General features: G+C 35.5%; 1 protein-coding gene across 1 annotated transcript in view; it reads left to right on the top strand.

The window, feature by feature from the left end:
* Window positions 1–18,874, top strand: part of LOC123558234 (uncharacterized) — a 48,529-nt gene extending 29,655 nt beyond the window's left edge. Inside the window, exons 17-20 of the mRNA XM_053544494.1 lie at window positions 6,250–6,445; window positions 8,141–8,383; window positions 13,854–14,090; window positions 18,711–18,874. Of these exons, the coding sequence (XP_053400469.1) occupies window positions 6,250–6,445; window positions 8,141–8,383; window positions 13,854–14,090; window positions 18,711–18,874 (840 nt within the window). The remainder of the gene's footprint in view (window positions 1–6,249; window positions 6,446–8,140; window positions 8,384–13,853; window positions 14,091–18,710) is intronic.
* The last annotated feature ends 517 nt before the right edge of the window (window positions 18,875–19,391 follow it).

The following is a 19,391-nucleotide window of genomic DNA, read 5'->3' as shown; positions in this document are numbered from 1 at the left end:
GAGTAGTATTCTTGAATGCACCTTAAAGCTTAAGTGCACTGATACTGAGGTGGACGATTTTGGTCCATTATGGCCCTTTTTAAAAACAATTTCTGCAACAAAGATATCTTCTTGTTTCAGATCAAGAAAAAGGAAACACAAGTCTTCACTTTTGTTACACGCCCCTAAAAATAGAAAACTAGATGTAGCTACTGAATGTATTTCTCCAGTCAGGTCTACTGATTGTTCATGGTCACCTTTAACCAGTATTAACTCGTCACCTGGAACTGCAAGAACACCTTTGCAAGAAACAATTGAAACAGTTCTCCCTTCAAGTACAGAACTTCGTGCGGCTCCAGCAAAGAAATGGAAAGTGAACCAAGCACACTCGAAGAGATCGTGTCAATGTATGTTTTCACTGGCGGTCTTACAAAGTACTTAGTAGTCTGTGATATGCATTGTCTATGTTAACTTTACGGTATTTGAATTGCAAGTTCTTTCGTTTGTTTGTCGTGTTTAATGACACATAACTTTGGTTCTTTTAAATAGAGATCATCCTTTCGATTCGGCGTTACGAAGAAGGAAGAAACAGAGAAAGTCTAAACGGTCTGATGTTTCAAAACCTCACCAAATTGCAAGAGGGTGCCTTCCTGTACGTGCACATCACAAGTGCGATGAAAGCAAACTACTCCCAACTACCAGGCTTGGCATAGATTTGAAATAGTCGAACCACTTACGATGAAACAGACATTATGTTTTAAAAAGTGAAACCATACCATTCAGTTGTCTTGACGTACCATGTCCAAAATGAAAATCGTAACTTAACTACGTCATCAAATCAGTTTGGTCAGTTTTCCGCGCGTCATCTTCATATGTATGGTATAGACATTGTACATTGTTTTATACATGTATCACCGCTTGTATTTGATGTACTTTTTCCATATCGTAGAATAGATATACTCGTTTTCTAATACTATCAGGATTACGAAGTATATAATGCTTTACTGTTTTCTTCGGCATGGACATTTTGGATATCAGTTATTGGTTTTGAGGACTTTCTGGTCACTAAATGCACTTACAGTGCATTCTGCGAAAGTTGACGATTTAATAAAAACAAACAAAATCATGTGACAAATTTATGTTTTGTTTCCGTTAACTATTGAATTGAACATCTAACATTATGCAATTATTTGTAATAAATAGTCAACCAAAAGCCACTGTTTATGTCTAGATTAAATGCAATCACAAGGTGCTCCTAAGCATGTTTTTGTTTTCCCAACCTTTTAAGGCATACATCTTGCCAATGCTGGTTTGATTTGAATTACAAAGCGAATCAACGAAATACATTCCGTTACATATACGCAGATATGATTCTCACCGAGATTGCTAAATTACGCTAGGTAGATCGTTCTTACGGGCACAAGACTGATATTGAAATGAATTAAATCATGATGCATTTTGATCTATAGCGTGTGGAAAAAAATGGATCAGAACAGCACAAACGGTATAAAATACACAATTATGTAAAACAACATGTAGTTCTGTTTTTTTTCAAGATTCTTCTTGATCGCTAATTCTAACAAAAGGTTCAGTAAAATAAAAATATAATTATTGTTAAATAATTGTTCTCAGCATACCATTCCGTTGCCTTAGGCTACAAAACGCATATGTCGTAAGTTTTCCTGACGTAATAAGAGGACCAAGATGGTCCTACATCGCTCACTTGAGGGAATTACTATCGCAGACCTTTAATGGATAATGACTTTTCCAAGCTGACCTAAGAAAAAGGCCCAATTAAAATTACAGCATCAATAGCATTCACTAGGATTTTCTATTAAGTGACCATGCATTTTTTTCCAGCTGACCCAGATCTGTAATGACCAAGCTTCGAAATCGACTTAGATTCTGACTAAATATTTTAAAAAGTCCAAATGAAAAATACAGTCCCCTTTTCACACACAAGGTTAGAAGATATAATTTCATGAAGATCTAATGTAAAATGCAGTCCCAATTGCATATACCTTCTAGATTTTTTTATTGACCAAATGACCTAGTTATGACCTCAAATAACCCTTATTTCGAGCTTAATCTAGATTTCATCAAGACAATTCTTCTGATCAAATCTCATGGAGATCAAGTAAATATGCATCCTCAATTATATACACAAGGTAAGTATGAACAGACTACGGACATCGAGCAATCGCAGTAACTCACCCAATCATTGGTCAGGTGACCTGCTAAAACGGAAAAAGGTATTATAGAATGCCCAGAAATAAAAGACATTAATCCCTAGTATATAAACACTCAACATACAAACTACCTAACCTGAGATTAAAACATTGGTATAGAGCTTGTAAGAAATTTAATGATTTAAATATATGTAAAACTAAGGCGACGTATTCATGAACACTATTCATTATCAAAACAAACCTAAATATCTTATTTCAATAGGATATAAACATTTAAAAAGGCGCATAAAATATAGTTTCAATTTAAAACAAAACATTAGAATATAATATCCTTTTAAATCTAAAATGTTGTCATAGATCTACTTGATCTTTCTTATGAAGTATTTAAAACAATTCTTTATTTTGTATATACAGTAGTTCCGTCGTGATTCTCTGTAACATTGAAATAATCTCGTCTGCTTGCGTTCTTTCCAAGCCCTATATTCATTCAAAAACAACAAGCATCGTGATGTAACAACTTTCTTTCCCCAAAGTTTTCTCATGTAAGCCTCGAAAATATTTTTCGCACTTTATCGGTGTCCGCATTTCTTTTTATGCCTATACAAAGAACTATGATGTAGATATGTCTCTCCGCATTTAGGACACTGAAATAAATTCAGATCTTTCTTGTGTTCTTTTAAGTATCTCTTATATTTAAACATGTTTCCACAGGTATCACATTTAAACTGTTTACTGGTACCATATGTCGTTGTCTGCCTTGCGAGGTTTGATCGCGTTTTGAATGTTTTAGAACATTTCAAACAGGTGTATTCTTTCTCGTCCCTGTGTGTCGTGCGATGATTAACTAATAGCGTTTAGTAGTTAAATCCTTTACCACATAATTCACAGTAATGAGAAAATATGTTTTCGTGAGTTTTCTCATGACGTTTGCACCCTAATTTGGTTATGAACATTTTGTCACACACTTGACATTGAAAGCGAGGACCTGCATGGGACAATAAGTGTGTGTTTAATTCTGAATTGGTGTGATATATTTTTCCACAGACATAGCACTCAAAGCTTTCAGTTTTGTGTTTGTTCATGTGACGAGAGAGACTTGACTTTAAACTGTAACTTTTTTCACATATCGAACATTCAAAACGCTTTTGGATTGATTCAGAATCAGTAACCTCAAATATGGCACCGACTGTCATATTCTGGTTTACGTCAATGATATCATGGCTTTGGGCGGAAGTATGAGTGTTAGTAATGACGTCATTATTCTGTACATTTGCTAGGTCAAGACTTTTGTTTGTGTTGACGTAAATGTTACCCTCACTTTGGACTCCCGGGTAAGTGTTTTTGATAGCGTCAATCGTCTCTACACGTGTATAGCTAAGACTAGTGTTTGCGTTTACGGCAATGTTCCCTTCACTTTCGACGCAAGGATTAGTTGTAGTGATGTCAATGTTTCCCTCGCTTTGGATGCCGAGATTATGAGTTAATGTTTACCAATCCTAGGACATCGGTACTAGTTATCGCAACGTTAATAGTAGCCACAAGGTTATTATTATGATCGCTTTCAGAAGAACTGTTTTCTAACACTGTCAGCCCAAGGGCTTTTAACCAACTGTCGTTTTCCTGCAATTTAAGCAAAGCACTAGACATAAGAAAATATTTTGTGTACAGGATTGGATTGTTACGTGTCTACCTTAAGGACAATGGTGATCATTACAGCATTTATTGATTTATGAATTCTACTTATGCTTCAGTCACAGTTCAAAAAATGGTCCTGCGTGGTTACCTAAATGTTTGTCTATTTCAGACGCGGGCCCTATAGATTCTATACCGGGCCCGAACGAGGCAGCTTGGGCCAGAATACATTAAAACAATCTGTAAGTGAATCCTTTTGAAGCAAAGAATGCAACCAAGCAAAACAATAGCAGACTCGGTTTCAATGAGTCTGTTCATGACTCTACCCGCCTCGGCACCATAAATGGGCAGTTTTTGTCATAACTGAAAAGACTGACCAGGTTGAAAAGTGACTCAAGCATTTACATCTGTTAACAGCATATCACCTTACTTATGCTCTGAATCATTCCCTTTAACCATGTATCGATAGTATGAATTAGCTTAATAACATTCCCATGCGATGTAAGGTTGTCGTACAGAATGAGTTCAAATCCTGGTTCTGCCATACCATACAAAATATGTAATTGAGTCGCGTCATGAGAAAACCAACATAGTGGCTTTGCGAAGAGCATGGATCCATAACAGCCTGCGTATCCGCGCAGTCTGGTCAGGATCAATGGTGTCCGCTTTCAAAGCCTATCGGAATTAAAGAAACTGTTAGCGAAAAGCATGGGTCCTTATCAGACTGCTCGGATGCACATACTGGTCTGGATACATGCTTGTCGCAAAGCCACTATGTTGGTTCTCTCATGGGGCGGCTCGTATTATATTTGCATTTATACAACAGCCTTTTATATTGAACAAAATGAGATCCGTTTAGACTGTGAAGTTCGCATAATTAAGAAAATAATTATATCGACCCTATTAGTAATAAAACAACTTTCCATGTTAAAAAAAAATTGCACAGTCCCTGTTATCTGAAGAAGAAAAAACACAAGAAAGATAAAAAATAACTTAACAAGAAAGCATCTTTAATTTTACGCTCGTAGAACAATTTAAACCGACACTGGTAATAAAAAGAAATGTTAGAGGAAAATCACTTTTCAAAATAGCTTTTCTTGGTGTAAATCGGCTGTTCATAACACTATACAACCAGACATCTGGTAGATTTTGTGAAACGAAGCGTGCGCTTAAAGGTTTGAACATCCGAAATTTAAATCTACCGTTTTCAAGATTCCTGGTTAAATGAAAAAAAGACTTACATCAAAATAGAAAAATCATCACTTCAACATAAATTCTTTAAGTATTTTAAAGTAGTAATATTATGGGTCGATAGTAAACCCATTTTCAGCTTTGAAATAAGGCGTGAAGGTTGGCAGTTATAAAGAATCAGGTCTACACACCAGATTTATTAACATAATCTGTCCAAATAGTCATTAGTATAGAGCCTGTCTATGCGTAATGCAGAGAGAGCCTGCCTGTGCATCAAAAACTGGTGTGCAGAGAGACCGCCGGTGCCCCGACAAAAGCGAAAGTAAGGAGCTTTGAATAATTCTATTTACATTTCGGCCTATTTGTAAGTACTTTTTGGAAGAATATTAATACAAATAGTGCGCTTGATATGAATAATATCAAAGCAAAATCTCGTTAAAGACCGTTGAAAAAGGTCGGGTTTGTGTTCCATGTCGGTACATCATCAACTAGTTTCATCGAGTTTGCGGGCAAAATCGCTGAAAATTAAAAAGTAAACACTACAATAAATAGTAAAGACATTCTAATGTTCCGTGCTCTACTCATTTTTGAGCAGCATACCTGTTGTCATGGATGTCAGCCCGATGTTTGGTGTGTAGATCCGACCGGGACATTGTTTAGAGCACAGAATGTCCGGTACCGACGCAAAGAAACCGCCGATATAGCAGATTTCGCAAAGAGTCCGCCGATATGGATAGGCACCGTGTTCTTGTTAGCTATAACATAATATGCATTACTTTTGTTTAGATCTATAAATATTGATATCGCTGCTATCACGGCATCGTATATTCATAATCGCCCAGCTACCTTCAGATTAATACTTGGTTATTATCACCATTACGTTGTCATGCTGATGTTTAAGCTGTGTATTTTTAACCTCAAGCTTCAAAACAGAAATTGGACTAAAGCTACAATTTTACTTTGAAATGTGATCAATTTGAGCCATTTTGCCTTAATCACCTTTTTTCTTATCATAATCAAGACACGTCTAATATCTACTAGACCCATTGCCGTGCTGTGCTAACTATCTTAAAGTTAACACTAGGATACTCTTAAACTAAGGGTGGCACTTATAAAGCAACCTTTAAGTACCTTTTTATTGACCTTACATAACAATTTCAAATAATGCTTTTTGATTCATTTAAAAATATTTAGTGTTTTTGTTAGCTGTTATCTTCCTACTAGTATTGTAGATAAATTTATCTAACTGACCTTTCAGATATCTCAGCACCATATGAATGCGAGTATTCAAGTATGGTATTTATTTAATTTCAGTTCAAGTTATATTTTCCTCTTTCCTAAAATTGTTAAATTGGTTTTGTTTTCTTTGTCTAAAGAAATGATGGGAACACTTACACAACCATATTTGTGCATAGTTTTGACATACGGATTGGAGATTTATTCTCAAAGACTAGGTAGGATTTGCAATTTTTTATTTGTATGTTACGTTTTCGAGTATTATGTTCCCCCGTCACGTCCATTGGTCAGCCCACCTGCCACGGGAGTTGTCTCCTGAGTTTGGTTTAGGGCAAAACCTGTAACATAAACAGATTATGCACGTCCGTTTACTTTTTGTTTGTTTGCAAAATGAAACAATGCATTAATCTAAAATATGTAAGGTATAATAACCGTATTTGATTACATGCCTGCCCATTGTTTTCTCGTTTAGGGCAAACCCATTACTTTATCTGGGGACCAAACGCCGCTTTTCATGGAATTACACGCCACAACCCGTGTATCATTGAAGGTTCCATGTTCACCGCCGTTTGAATACATCTGCGGATGTCTCTAAATTACTTTTTGTACTTTTAACATGTGTAAATGTTGAGTTCTGCTCAACCCGGGGCTAGAGGGCGTGGACGGTAGCATGCATTTCCACTACCGTCCATGAACAGGCTCAAACCGAGCCTGCAACATTTTCGTTTTTTGTCGTGTTGAGCGACCTGTGAAGTTTCTACTTTTTCTATTTTACTTATAGCAAACTAAATACAAACGTTTGACTTTATTCCTCTGTTGGTTTTTAATTATGAAGTTTGAAGAAAACATGTGAAACAAATACTTCCACGCGATATATTTATAACAAATATTTTGGGCACACCTCAACATGTCTAGAAATCGGCAGAGGAAGTCCTACAGTCATATTAATCTTGCACTGAACGAGCTCAGTTTGCTACCGGTGAGATAAAGAGTACACTAAATACTTCTGCCTCGGGAAAATAAAAGAAACTTAAAGGCTTGGTAAGAGCCTAAGATCAAAATATAAAGTACGAAACTCGGATGTAACTGGAGCTTTACGTTCACTGTTCTAGGACAATGGAAAGCTCTTCCAAGTAAAAATTAGAGATGCCTATACGCTGAATAGTTTTAAGAGTCTATAAAACCGACTTTAATACAGCACTTGCATTAAATGAAAAGTTTGTTTTTACCACAATGGTCGTAATAAGCATTTATCAGAAGAAAAACTGACCCTTAAATATACCCTTTTAGTATATACCTGTATAAATTCTATAAAATATGTACATCGTATTTCAAAAGGTATATACGGATATGCAAAAAAGAAAACAAAGTCCGTATTGTATTTTAGATCCGGCATTGCGCGTGTTGCCGGACTACTCTTATTAATTGATACAGTTCTATAAACAGCGCACAAAAAACAACTCATTTATGTTCTAATATCGATAAACTCGAAGTTCTTTGGTCGAAAACAAAACAACGAACGAAAGCCAGTATTAACTTGTAAGAATCACTGTTTTTGCACGGATATGGAGCCAACATATCACGGTCATTTCTTTCTAAAACAGTTTGACAATTCATTTGAATGGACCTACGTTGCAAAAAAACATAGGTCAGAAATTAGATGCATTTTGTTGGACAAAATTTGTAATTATGTAATTCGAGGTTATATCTATCGAACTCTCTATGTAAATTTAGAATATTTTAGATGAAAAGATTATCAAATCAAGTTTTAGGAATGTGTTTGTCACAGATGTTTAATAATACTAGGGGTCTAGTTCACAAGTAAAATGAATATTTGTAGCAGTTTAAAGAGATCATTGTTGTTCTTGCATAAATTGATGTATCATTCAATTTGGATCGTTTTTATATTTCAGATAACCTAGCGTTGTATAAGCCAACTGCACAATTAGGAATATTCCACTATCCACCAAATAATCCGCATGCACTCTGGTTGTCAAGCAATGCAGTTGATGGACTGAAAGTATGTCCTGTAGATGCAGATTACAAACATTACAGTGCAACAGAAGTGAGAGCAGAGCCTTGGTGGCAGGTCGACTTAGGAGATGTTTATTTGATAGCGAATATTACTGTATATGGAAGACCTAGTCAACCGCCTGGTAAGTAGAAAAAGTAATTGTCTAAGTAGCTAAAATCAATGTGGCCAATATATATTATAGTAAGGGAACATATTAACGATGATCCAAGTTTAAAGAGAAACTGATAACTCATTTTCCAAACAACTGATCAAGGACACTCTTTTTACTTATAAATCATAACATTTATGCACACTGTTCTCATTACTTTGAATGTCAGCTTTAGACTCTGGCAGAAAAGTTTTCATGCACCCTGTTTGAAATAATTCTTAAATTATGTGTACGATTTCCCACGACACATTCTTTAAAGCGGAAGATAAATAAATGGTCAATGACAAGCACACAAAATCAACACGAAAGGTACAAACTCAAAATTACGCTAAACGTTCCTTTTTCACATCCGCCGTTGCAGTATCTTTAAATAGACGTCGATTCAAGGATATCATGCAAGTCATCTTCTGCTTTTTATAAGCGCACCTGAGCCAAAGTCTCAGGGTGAGCTATTGTAATCGCACACCGTCCGGCATCCGTCCGCGGTACGTTCGTCCGTCGTTCGTCCGTCGTCCGTCCACATTTTATTTTAAACAACATCTCCTCTTAAGCCACCTGTCCAGTTTAGATGAAACTTCACAGGGGTGTTCCTTGGATGGTCTTCTTGAAAATTGTTCAAGAATTGCATTCCGTACAGAACTCTGGTTGCCATGGCTGTGGTGGACGGATAGCTCAGTGGTTTGCACACTGGCCTTCCAATCCTGAGGTCGGGGGTTCGATCCCCGGCAGCTACTCGGGGATTTTCAGAAACGCTTTTTAGTGTTTCCCACCCAACTAGAGGTGTACTGGTCAGGAACCCAGGCAGTCCTTGCGTGTATCAGTGCTAAAAACGTGCCGTCAAAGAACCAGTCTGTCTATTCGCAACGAGCTAGGCTAAGTTAGCCGGACAAGCCTGTGTCTGATTTCTGATCTCTCTGTCGTGGGGACTTTGTCTCACTCTGTCCCTCTGGTCAGGTCGCTCTGTGTCTGTACTAGTAGAGGCGGCATTTGAACTATGTAAAGCGCCTTTGAACGTGAAATTGGTCATGAAATGGGCGCTATATAAATCTGGTATAATAATAATAATAATGGCAACCTAAAGTAAAAACTTAAAAACGTTGCAATATATAGTATTCCTTTATGATCAATCGATGTTTACTTCCTGCTTCTTGATATCTAAAATTGTCATTTCACAGATAAATAAACCGGGTAAACACTGATAATTTCCCTATTAGATATTGTCGGTTTATGTTAAGTCTGGCTGTCGAATCGAATACTTGCTGTGTAGGGAATGTTTCAAAATACATTTTTTATTTCTGTTTTGTTAAATAAAAGAAGGACAAACTATTTCAGACGCAAAGTTTTCAAAAGTCTTTCTGTTACGTTAGGACGGGCAGTTGAGTAACCAGTGCTCCTTGATTGTATACCAGATACTTGTTCTCAGCAAGTAACTGCTAACAGCTCTAAATGAATAAAAGGACAAACTATTTCAGACGCAATGTTTTCTGTCAAAATCGTCATGGAGAACGTACATTTCGCCTATGGGTCAAACTCACGAACCTACGATCCATATCTCTGCGCTCTCTTTACTGGGATAAGCAGACGGACAATTGATTTTATGTAATGACAAAGCAAAATGACAGTGACTTTTAAGACTGCATGATTTCTTTACCTTCCCCTGTGTAACCGGTACATCGGGTGCTACACTGTAATGGAACTTACATATATAAGCACTGGAACAAGCAACTTTCGAAATGCGCAACATTAGCACACCAATCATTGCTCATATTTGAAATAATTGTGAAAAGCATAACATTTTCGGTATTGTTGCCTCCAACGACAATAACTTGTCTTTAAATCGAGAGGATGCATTTGATTTTGCTACTCGATGCAGATGGGCCCGCGCGATTTAGTGTAACTGTTCTAAACATTTCGTGTCTCTAAACATCTTGTTTCCTTGCTTGCTTATTGTCGATACTCCGGTTGACCAATCCTCCTGAGTTTTCGGTACCGTACACACGAGGAAAATCGCTTGATTCATGAAAATTTATGTTTGTATTTCTCTTGCTACTTCATGGATTTTGACCAAATTAAAAGCTTCAAAAAACACTGAACAACAAGTGTTTTTTTTTCTTTACAGAAAACGCCTGTCAGACTTTTTCAATACTGTCTGAAACTACTCACGAGAATCGGACAGCTGAAGCTGAATCGATTAATCAGTCTGTTTCTGATCTCTCTCTCTCTGGTCCGATCGGTTTAATCGGAAAGAATCGGTAATAAGACCAAGATAATCTGTTGTAATATAGCAATATGATAGTAACAGCAAACTGCATATGACTTACATCATCAAGTAACTGCTAACGTCTCCAAATGGACAAACTATTTCAGACGCAGTATTTTCAGTCAAAATCGTCATGGAGACTTTTCAGTCAAAATCGTCATGGAGACTTTTCAGTCAAAATAGTGATGGAGACTTTTAAAACTGTATGATTTCTTTACTTTTCCTTGTGTAACCGGTACATTTGACGTGACATTGTAAAGGAAGCAGTGGAGCAAGCATTTTGCAAAATGCGCAACATGACAATAAACATAATATATTTAACAAATAATCAAAGCCTTCGAGTTGTTTATCGTCTGATTTACCACGGTTCAGAGTTCAAATGCGTAGGAACTGAACCACGAGGTCGTTAGCCCGAGTGGTTAAATACTGAAGCATCTGAACGACGAACCGTGGTAAATTAGACGATAAATAACAAGATAATTATATTTTAATAGATATTATACTGGACTTCGTTTACGCGAAGAGTAATGTATCGAACGTCATGCGGCAATATGACGTCATAATTGACGTCATAATGCTCTCTTACCAGTCCGCGCGTCAACCGTTGTTTATCGCAGAATATATAGAGCTTGATTTTCTTCCTTGCTTAACTGGAAATCAAATCGAGTCATGTTAGAATGAAAATTACACATTGTTGTTAACAAGCGACGATTGATTTTAAAGAGAGCTGGACGCTCCCACCTCCAAATAAATAAAAGAAACAAAACGAAAACAAAACCCGGAGACACTGCTATTTTAATAAACCGACAAATCCCCTCCTGTGCACTTAACAAAATTATCATGATTTAGCAAACTAAAAATTTCAGTATCAACAAGTGATTTTTAAACCTTAATGTACATCATGGAAATCTCTTAATATAAAAAGTAAGTTTGTGGGAGAGGTTTTGCCCATTTATTAAAAGTCCAGTGTGAGGGTATTTGTCCGTGATGAGTTTCGTCCAACCCTCGACTTTCAAATATGTTGGTGCAGATATGGTTTTATTAATAACTAGCTTTGTTTTTCTTTTTTATGATTTGAAGAAACATGTTAAATCGAGTTGTACATTGTAAAGTAAAAATATCAAAACGGATATGAGCCGCGCCATGAGAAAACCAACATAGTGGCTTTGCGACCAGCATGAATCCAGACCAGCCTGCGCATCCGCGCAATCTAGTCAGGATCTATACTGTTCACTTTCAAAGCCTACTGCAGTTAGTGAAACTGTTAGAGAACAGCTTGGATCCTGACCAGACTGCGCGGATATTTTCCTTTTTTTTTAAGAAAGTTTTTACTTCTTTCAAGATTTATTATGGATGTATTGTGGAAATTTCCATTTTATAAGCGATTTCTTGCTATTCGAAGTGAATTTACCTCTGAATCAGGAGGGGTAGAGTTAGACATCTTTAAAAATACTGAGTTACATGCGGTTAAAGTTCTCTATTTTGCCTTCATTCTTTAGATTACAAATTGTGAAAGAAATGCAAGCAGGTTTTACTTCTGCTCCAATGTTATTTTTGAATGAAGTGAACAAAATTCATAACAGACCAACAGGATTCGACCTTAATTTGTCAATGTTGGAGTTAGAATTCTGTCTCATTAAATCTGTTTACTTGGGCACCCTAGAAAAAAAATGATATTTACAGTTTCATTTTGTGTTTTATAATTGTTTAACAATAGTTTGACGTTTCTTTTATCAAAATAAATGCTGTAATGAATTCTCTGCAAACGTTTTAGATAGCGGCCATCACACTGAAATTTGTCTCTACTTGAGCTGGAGGAAATACCATAAATTATACAAAATTTACACACACAAAAAACAAAACAAAAAAAAAAAAAAAAAAAAAAAAAAAAAACAAACAACAAAAACGCACGGTAAAAGTTGTTTAAAATTTGCAACACAGTGCGAAACATGGTCAACTTTAAGAATATACCAAGCAAATGCCATTTTTAAAACATTACTATTAGGGGTCCAATACCTTAAGTTACTATTGCATATGTCAATGTCCAGTCAGTTTTGAAGATTGAGTTGCAATGCACCACTGACTAGTGTGTTACTATTTGATTGATTAATGTTGTCTTTTTTTTTTCAATTGAAATGCTGTTGAAAAAAGAAAGCAATCAATTTATCTATTTACGTATATGTCTATCTCGTACACATCCATACTACATATTGCTCGTAAGTATTGACCTGGCACTCATTAATCTTCGCCAATATTTTCGGGCGTTTTCGTTATTTTACGCGATCTTTGTGTCTTAAAAAATATCTAGATTCATCCAAATAAACGCAGTGGAGTTGTGGTAAGCTGTCCGACTTGAAATAACTTTACCAGTGGTTCGAATTCATTTCTAGCCATTTTTTATATATACTTCCGTGTGTTTGTATTTGTTTCTATTTTACATTATTTTATGAAACATTTCATTTTGTGTCGTTAACAGCAGTTCTTTCAATTGTCCGTTGAATGAATGAATGAATGAATAAATACTTGTCCGGTCCTGAAGATTTTAAGCGACATTTTGTAGAACGATTTTAATAGAAGAATGATGATGGATAGTAGAGTATTTCGTTGATAAATCATGATAAGTGTCACAATATTTCCGTCTGATAATTTTACAGATAAAATAAAACAAACAACAATTTGGCCAGATAGAGGACTCGAACACACAACCCTGAGGTTAGTGAAACAACTCTTTGTCCGCACAGCTATATCTGCACATGATACATGATGGTATATAATTGGCTTTTCAATAGTTATATCGTTCTTTAGGTTGGACACCAAAAATTTTTTTACGGAAACATACGGAATATTCATGAGTGCCAGGTCAATACTTACGGACAATACTAACACCTCTAGTCTATAGGGTTTGGCTTGGACAGGCTGCGTCTTTTGAATCCACGTTTCCTTACGGCATTTTGTCCTTTTTTATGCGAGTCTTGCAATTGTTAAATTCAGTTTAAATCTTTAAAAAGTCTAGACTTTAAGCTGATTGATTGTTCAGTTCGTAGTCCAAAAAGTTTTAGCAGCCGTGTTGACGCTTGAAATACATTGGAAATGCGACCGCGCTCTTAACACGTGATCGCATATCGTATTATCAAAAATATCAACAAGAGATAACGCATCATTTATTTTTCTTTCATTTTACAGTTCAACTGCATGGATTTAACGTGCATCTGTCGCTGGATAACCAGGTTTCAAGTGCAAACATCATCTACAATAATAAAGTCCCATACGGCAATGGAATTTTCACAGACATAATAGCAAGTGGAAAAGTTTACCATGCTAGATATGTTACTATAGTTCTACCTGTAACTTCTGTACGTATTTACGACAGCCCACTTGTACTATGTGAGGTAGAAGTTTATGGAGTGGAAAAACAAAGAAGTAAGTTATAGTTTGTTATTTCACGAGGGCATATTCAAAATACTTGAATATATAAAATCTATATGTAATACTCAAACAGTCTGGCCCCAATTTCACGAAAAAAAACCTCTGCTAAATTAAGTCTGTTATTTCAAATGTTTGTTTTTTACCCTTTATGCGTCTCCAATGTTGACTTCTACTCTATATCAGAACCGTATATGACTATTATATAGATCAAAACACATTAATTCTTAATTTTAAACAAAACGAAGTAAAGAAATGAGAAATATACTTATGCAGAGACTTAAGTTCGTTATATCATACTTAAGTAGTAATATCATATTTGAGTGACCAAAATATTTGTTTGTTTTGGGTTTAACGCCGTTTTTCAACAGTATTTTAGTCAAGCAATGGCGGGCAGTTAACCTAATCAGTGTTCCTGGATTCTGTACCAGTACAAACCTGTTTTCCGCAAGTAACTGCTAACTTCCCCACATGAATTAGAGGTGGAGGACTAATGATTTCAGACACAATGTCGTTTATCAAATAGTCACGGAGAACATAGGCCCCGCCCGAGGATCGAACTCAAGACCCTGCGATCCGTAGACCAACGCTCTTACCTACTGAGGTAAGCGGGTAGGTGTGACTGAAATAAATACTGCAGTCAAATATTACAAACCATAGTGTAATTTAGCTATACATACATTGTTCTAGAAAAAACAACAACGTTAAATGACAATAACTTAAGCAATAATACGACTTCAGCTGTAGATTTATATGTATAAGAACATGTATTTTGGGAAGACATTTTGTGATGTCCTTTCACAGATAATTTAGTGATTTACATGCGTTTTGATTATGTTTTAGACTGTATGGTAGTTTCAGGAATAAGATTAAAAGCGCACATTTAAAAAAAAAAAAAAGTTGATAAATTTAAAAGTATTAAAACTGTATGGTATATACTGTATATAGTTTCAGTGTATAAAATGTAACATGTACAGTATACATACAAAAAACGATACCGCATTTACACTCACGGATTCAGGGGGCGTGCAAAGCGCGACCCCTGAAATTCGGTTAGCATGAATTTTTGATCGCCTACACAATACAGACAATTTTCTGCTCGCTACATTCGCAAAACATGGTGTAAGTAGTATTTGTAATTTAATAATTAGCTGAAACTGGATAACATGTCGCTCTGTATTGACAAATATAGTTATACAAGGCCTAGAATTGGATAAGATTTACATGATAAACTGACAGGCTAAACCATGGTTTTCCTTCTACAGTAATAAATAATTTTTTGCTTCATGTTCCTTTCTCTAACCAATTCTCTTTGATTTCACTTATCTTAGAAAAGATTGATCATGGCTTGCATTATATCCAGATCGATTATTCGAAAGTGCTAAGTCAAACATGGGCTATGAGTTTCATTATGAACAGGCAAGACCTACACAGGACTATCATAATTTTTAATTCAAACCATAAAGTTACAGAGATACAGCTCGACAGTTGCATGCAAAGCTAAGCAAATTTACTAAGATGAAAAAGATCAGTATTTACATAAAATTCTTCCAAGATTTCTCTAACTGACTTTGTCAGTAGATTTGATTCCCGGTCCAATTCTATAGCAACTGCTGTCTCACTTCAGTTGAATCGAGCCAGTGGTAAAATATTTGCGAACGTATTCTGGTTAAAAATGTGCGATATCACAAATCGGGCATCGTATACATTAAGACTTATCCTGGAAAAGGGGACTCTGTGGCTGTGTGGTTAAGATCGCTGACTTTAAACCGCCGACTTTAAGAAACCAAAGCTGGAAAGTCGCCATATGACCTATAATTGTGTCGATACGACATTAAACCTAACAAAACAAATAAATGAATATCCTGAAACATATGTGATTGTGACAATTGATTGATTAAGAACAGTTGAGGTAAGATAAAAAGCTGTAGGTGACCAGGGATTTATCCTGTCACTTGCAGTATTTTCGACCCGATATCAGGATGCCGTTTATCTTTTTTGATATACCGTCAGCTGACACGTGACCAGTGATATACGGTCAGTTGATCATGTGACCTTATGATCGATATTGTTGTCATAAGAAATTTTGCATTGAAACCATCACCATTGTGTTGGAAATGTCCGAACTAAGAAAATGAGTGGTCAAATAATAAGTTTTTATTCAAAAGCGAAGAAGTTATTGCGATTTTTAATTGTAACCATATTACTGTGTCGGTGATTACGTCATTATATAAGTGACTCATTACAAATATGACGTCATTAAAACGGTTGTCGCACACTTATATTTGTAAAATAAATTGCCAAATATCGGAAAATGAAGTAATGACAAGATAAATAGAGTAATAGGTTAGTGCCTAAGATGGAGAAAGTTTATCTGGCTCGGCTCCGGACGTTATCAGGTTCGCCTTCGGCTCACCTGATAACCTCCTCCACCTCGCCAGATAAACTTTCTCATCTACGGCACTAACCTATTATTCTCTATATCTAACTGCTGTACATAAATATTTTTTTTTTCGTGTTGAGCTTCCTATTCCAAACAAAAATGTAGCAAATAATACCATCAGTTTGTATATCACTTAACTTTAAATCATGTCTTCCTTTCATGCTGAAACGGGTCAAAACGTAAAGGACACTAAGACTGCGTCACCACAGATAGAATTAATTATATGGTAAGATTAAGAAATTATACTGTACATTTGTAGACTAAAGAAAAGCGTTTTAATATTTAGAGAGAGCATGCGTATGGAAGAAATCACTCCAGTGAACCATTTTACCTAACCAGAAGTAACTAGTGTACGTCATATATCACACAGTTTCATACATAACCTGACAGTAATGCTGTGTCGAATTAATACATGTTGCCGTCATCCTAAATGTAATGTGAAGGTCTTAGTTTTTTTAAAATGTGTTGTGGACTTCAATAAAAGATCGAAACTATTTTTTCAAGATCAGAATCGTACTGAAATGAAGAATGTACGTAACCCGATCTTAATGGAAACATCTCCAACTAGAAAGTATTGAAGATACTGCCGCTACACAAAATACGTAACATGGAAACATAGAAAGAACGTCTTGGTTTGTTTTTGAAATGTGTCGTGGAATACAACAATACAAAATATTTTTACACGACCTAAAACAGAAAGTTATTTTGGACGTATTGAAGTTTAGTATCATACAATATCAGGACATGGTGCAGACGTATCCAGAAACATGTGCTAACGACTCTCCCAAAGAACGTCTTTGTTTGTTTACGAAACATGTTGCAGGATACAATAAAACCTTGAATATATTTATCCAATACTAGCAAACATGTCCGGTAGCAAATAAATTCTAATTTACTTTAACTTTTTAAAAGAAACTGACGGTTTTGTATTTAAAGGTCACCTACTGAATCATCTTGAAAATATACACACATAGTATTTGCATGTAAATGTATCTTGAATTATACTGAATAAATGTATTCATTTCAAAATATGTAAGATGTTTGAAGCAGTATGTTATAGTGCAAGTCATGTATTTACATTTAACGTTCCGTTTTCATCTGGTGTATTTTTTTTTAGATTTTGTTGTAGTATATCGCTGCATGACTATTGTATAATATTGATGATGTGGTTTAAATCTGTACCAATTTGTCACTTCCAGTTCGCAATTTGGCATGTAACCATGCAAATATATTTCAACTTTGATTCGAATCTCGATGGTACCTAAGCGATAAAACGCCGTAAACTGATAAAATTTTAATGTATCTGCATGAAATTAACATCAATACATGCTTAACTCGATATGTTTGCATACATTTTATCCATCGAAACTGAGTAAATCAAGCACACAATAACTTGATTATTCAACATTGTCCTTTCAATACAAACAAACAGATCATTGAATAAAAATACTCGCCTATCGTCATATATACCTTTTTGAATGGGTACTCGTCCAAATCTATATCGCCGTATTATATATTAGACGTATTATATAAATAATGTCCATTTTGATACTATTCTTATAATGCGGGTAAATATGTTGTTTCATGTATAATAAATATATCATTTGCTCTTTATGTTTTGAGGAAATGGTAAGAAAATTACGTATTCTATTGTTTGATATCAAAGTAATTCTGATCACAGCCCTGTTGTAGGTAAACTTTTGTTATCATGCTTTGTTTTTACCAACATATATATAGAACTTTTATAGACACTGCCTCTCAAAATATAAGTTAAGGCTCAGTAAACCTCGTTTAAGATGGTTAGCATATTTCAAATGAAAATATGACAAGAGGGTGAAGCATTTGTAAACAAAAATAACGGTACAAAAGTTGCGTCGCCTTGAAAAGATGAAAAAAAAACAAAACAATCTTACAACCTGTAAGAATTGATAAATATCTACAAAATCACCATTGGTTTATACATTTTTCAGATTAATTATTGGTGTTTTATACGGTATACTAGTATATCTTGTTGAGAAAACGTTTTCCTTTGAGAAAATTTTAAATTCAAGATACCATTGCACTACAGCAATTAAAATTGTCTGATTTTAATAGCAATGCTATTATTCGTGTCAAAACCTTTCTATATTGATATGTTAGGTTAGGTATATTCTACATTGTTTTAATACATACAGAATGTGACATTGGAAGGTTTGGATATGGATGTTTGCATCATTGTCACTGCTCAGACAAGAAAGCATGTAATTCAGTAAGCGGAAGATGTAAGACGCCTGGCTGCTTACCCGGATGGCAGGGATATGCCTGTGATAAAGGTATGCTCAGGCTTCTTATGTCTTAACTCTGTTCCCTATAAGATCTTAGCTTTCCTTCTATTTCGATAAATTAAAGGCTGTGACTCAACGCAGGCCTAGAGCGCCGATATAAATTACAGACTCCGGCATATACCGGACTCAAGCAGTTTGAACTAAATGTATCTTAAATGTATATATTTTGTAATCATAGTTATACTAACCCTAACCAATAGTCAGTATATTATACATATCATGCACTAAATGCGTGCGGACATGCAATAATTTGCGTATTTTTGCCGTGCACTCAAATTGATAATCACTTCCGAACATGCGCAGAAGACACCTCCAGCTCTGCAATGAGCAACATCGTAAATTAAATCGTTATAGCTTTATTTAATATATCCTTATTTCGTCGTGAAGTAGAGTGCTTTATAGAGGGTTGCAGTCTTTTACCATGTCTTCTGTTTAACTTTTGTCCTTTTTTCAGTTTCCAATCGCTTAACCTTATGTCTGCTGTGGTACATATTCACAAATGTTTGTGTTCATTTGTCGCTTCTCCGTTTT

This window comes from Mercenaria mercenaria, chromosome 5, assembly GCF_021730395.1.
Source record: "Mercenaria mercenaria strain notata chromosome 5, MADL_Memer_1, whole genome shotgun sequence".
NCBI classification, from domain to species: domain Eukaryota; kingdom Metazoa; phylum Mollusca; class Bivalvia; order Venerida; family Veneridae; genus Mercenaria; species Mercenaria mercenaria.
Note: the sequence above shows the minus strand (reverse complement) of the source record. Positions and strands in the feature narration are given on the sequence as shown.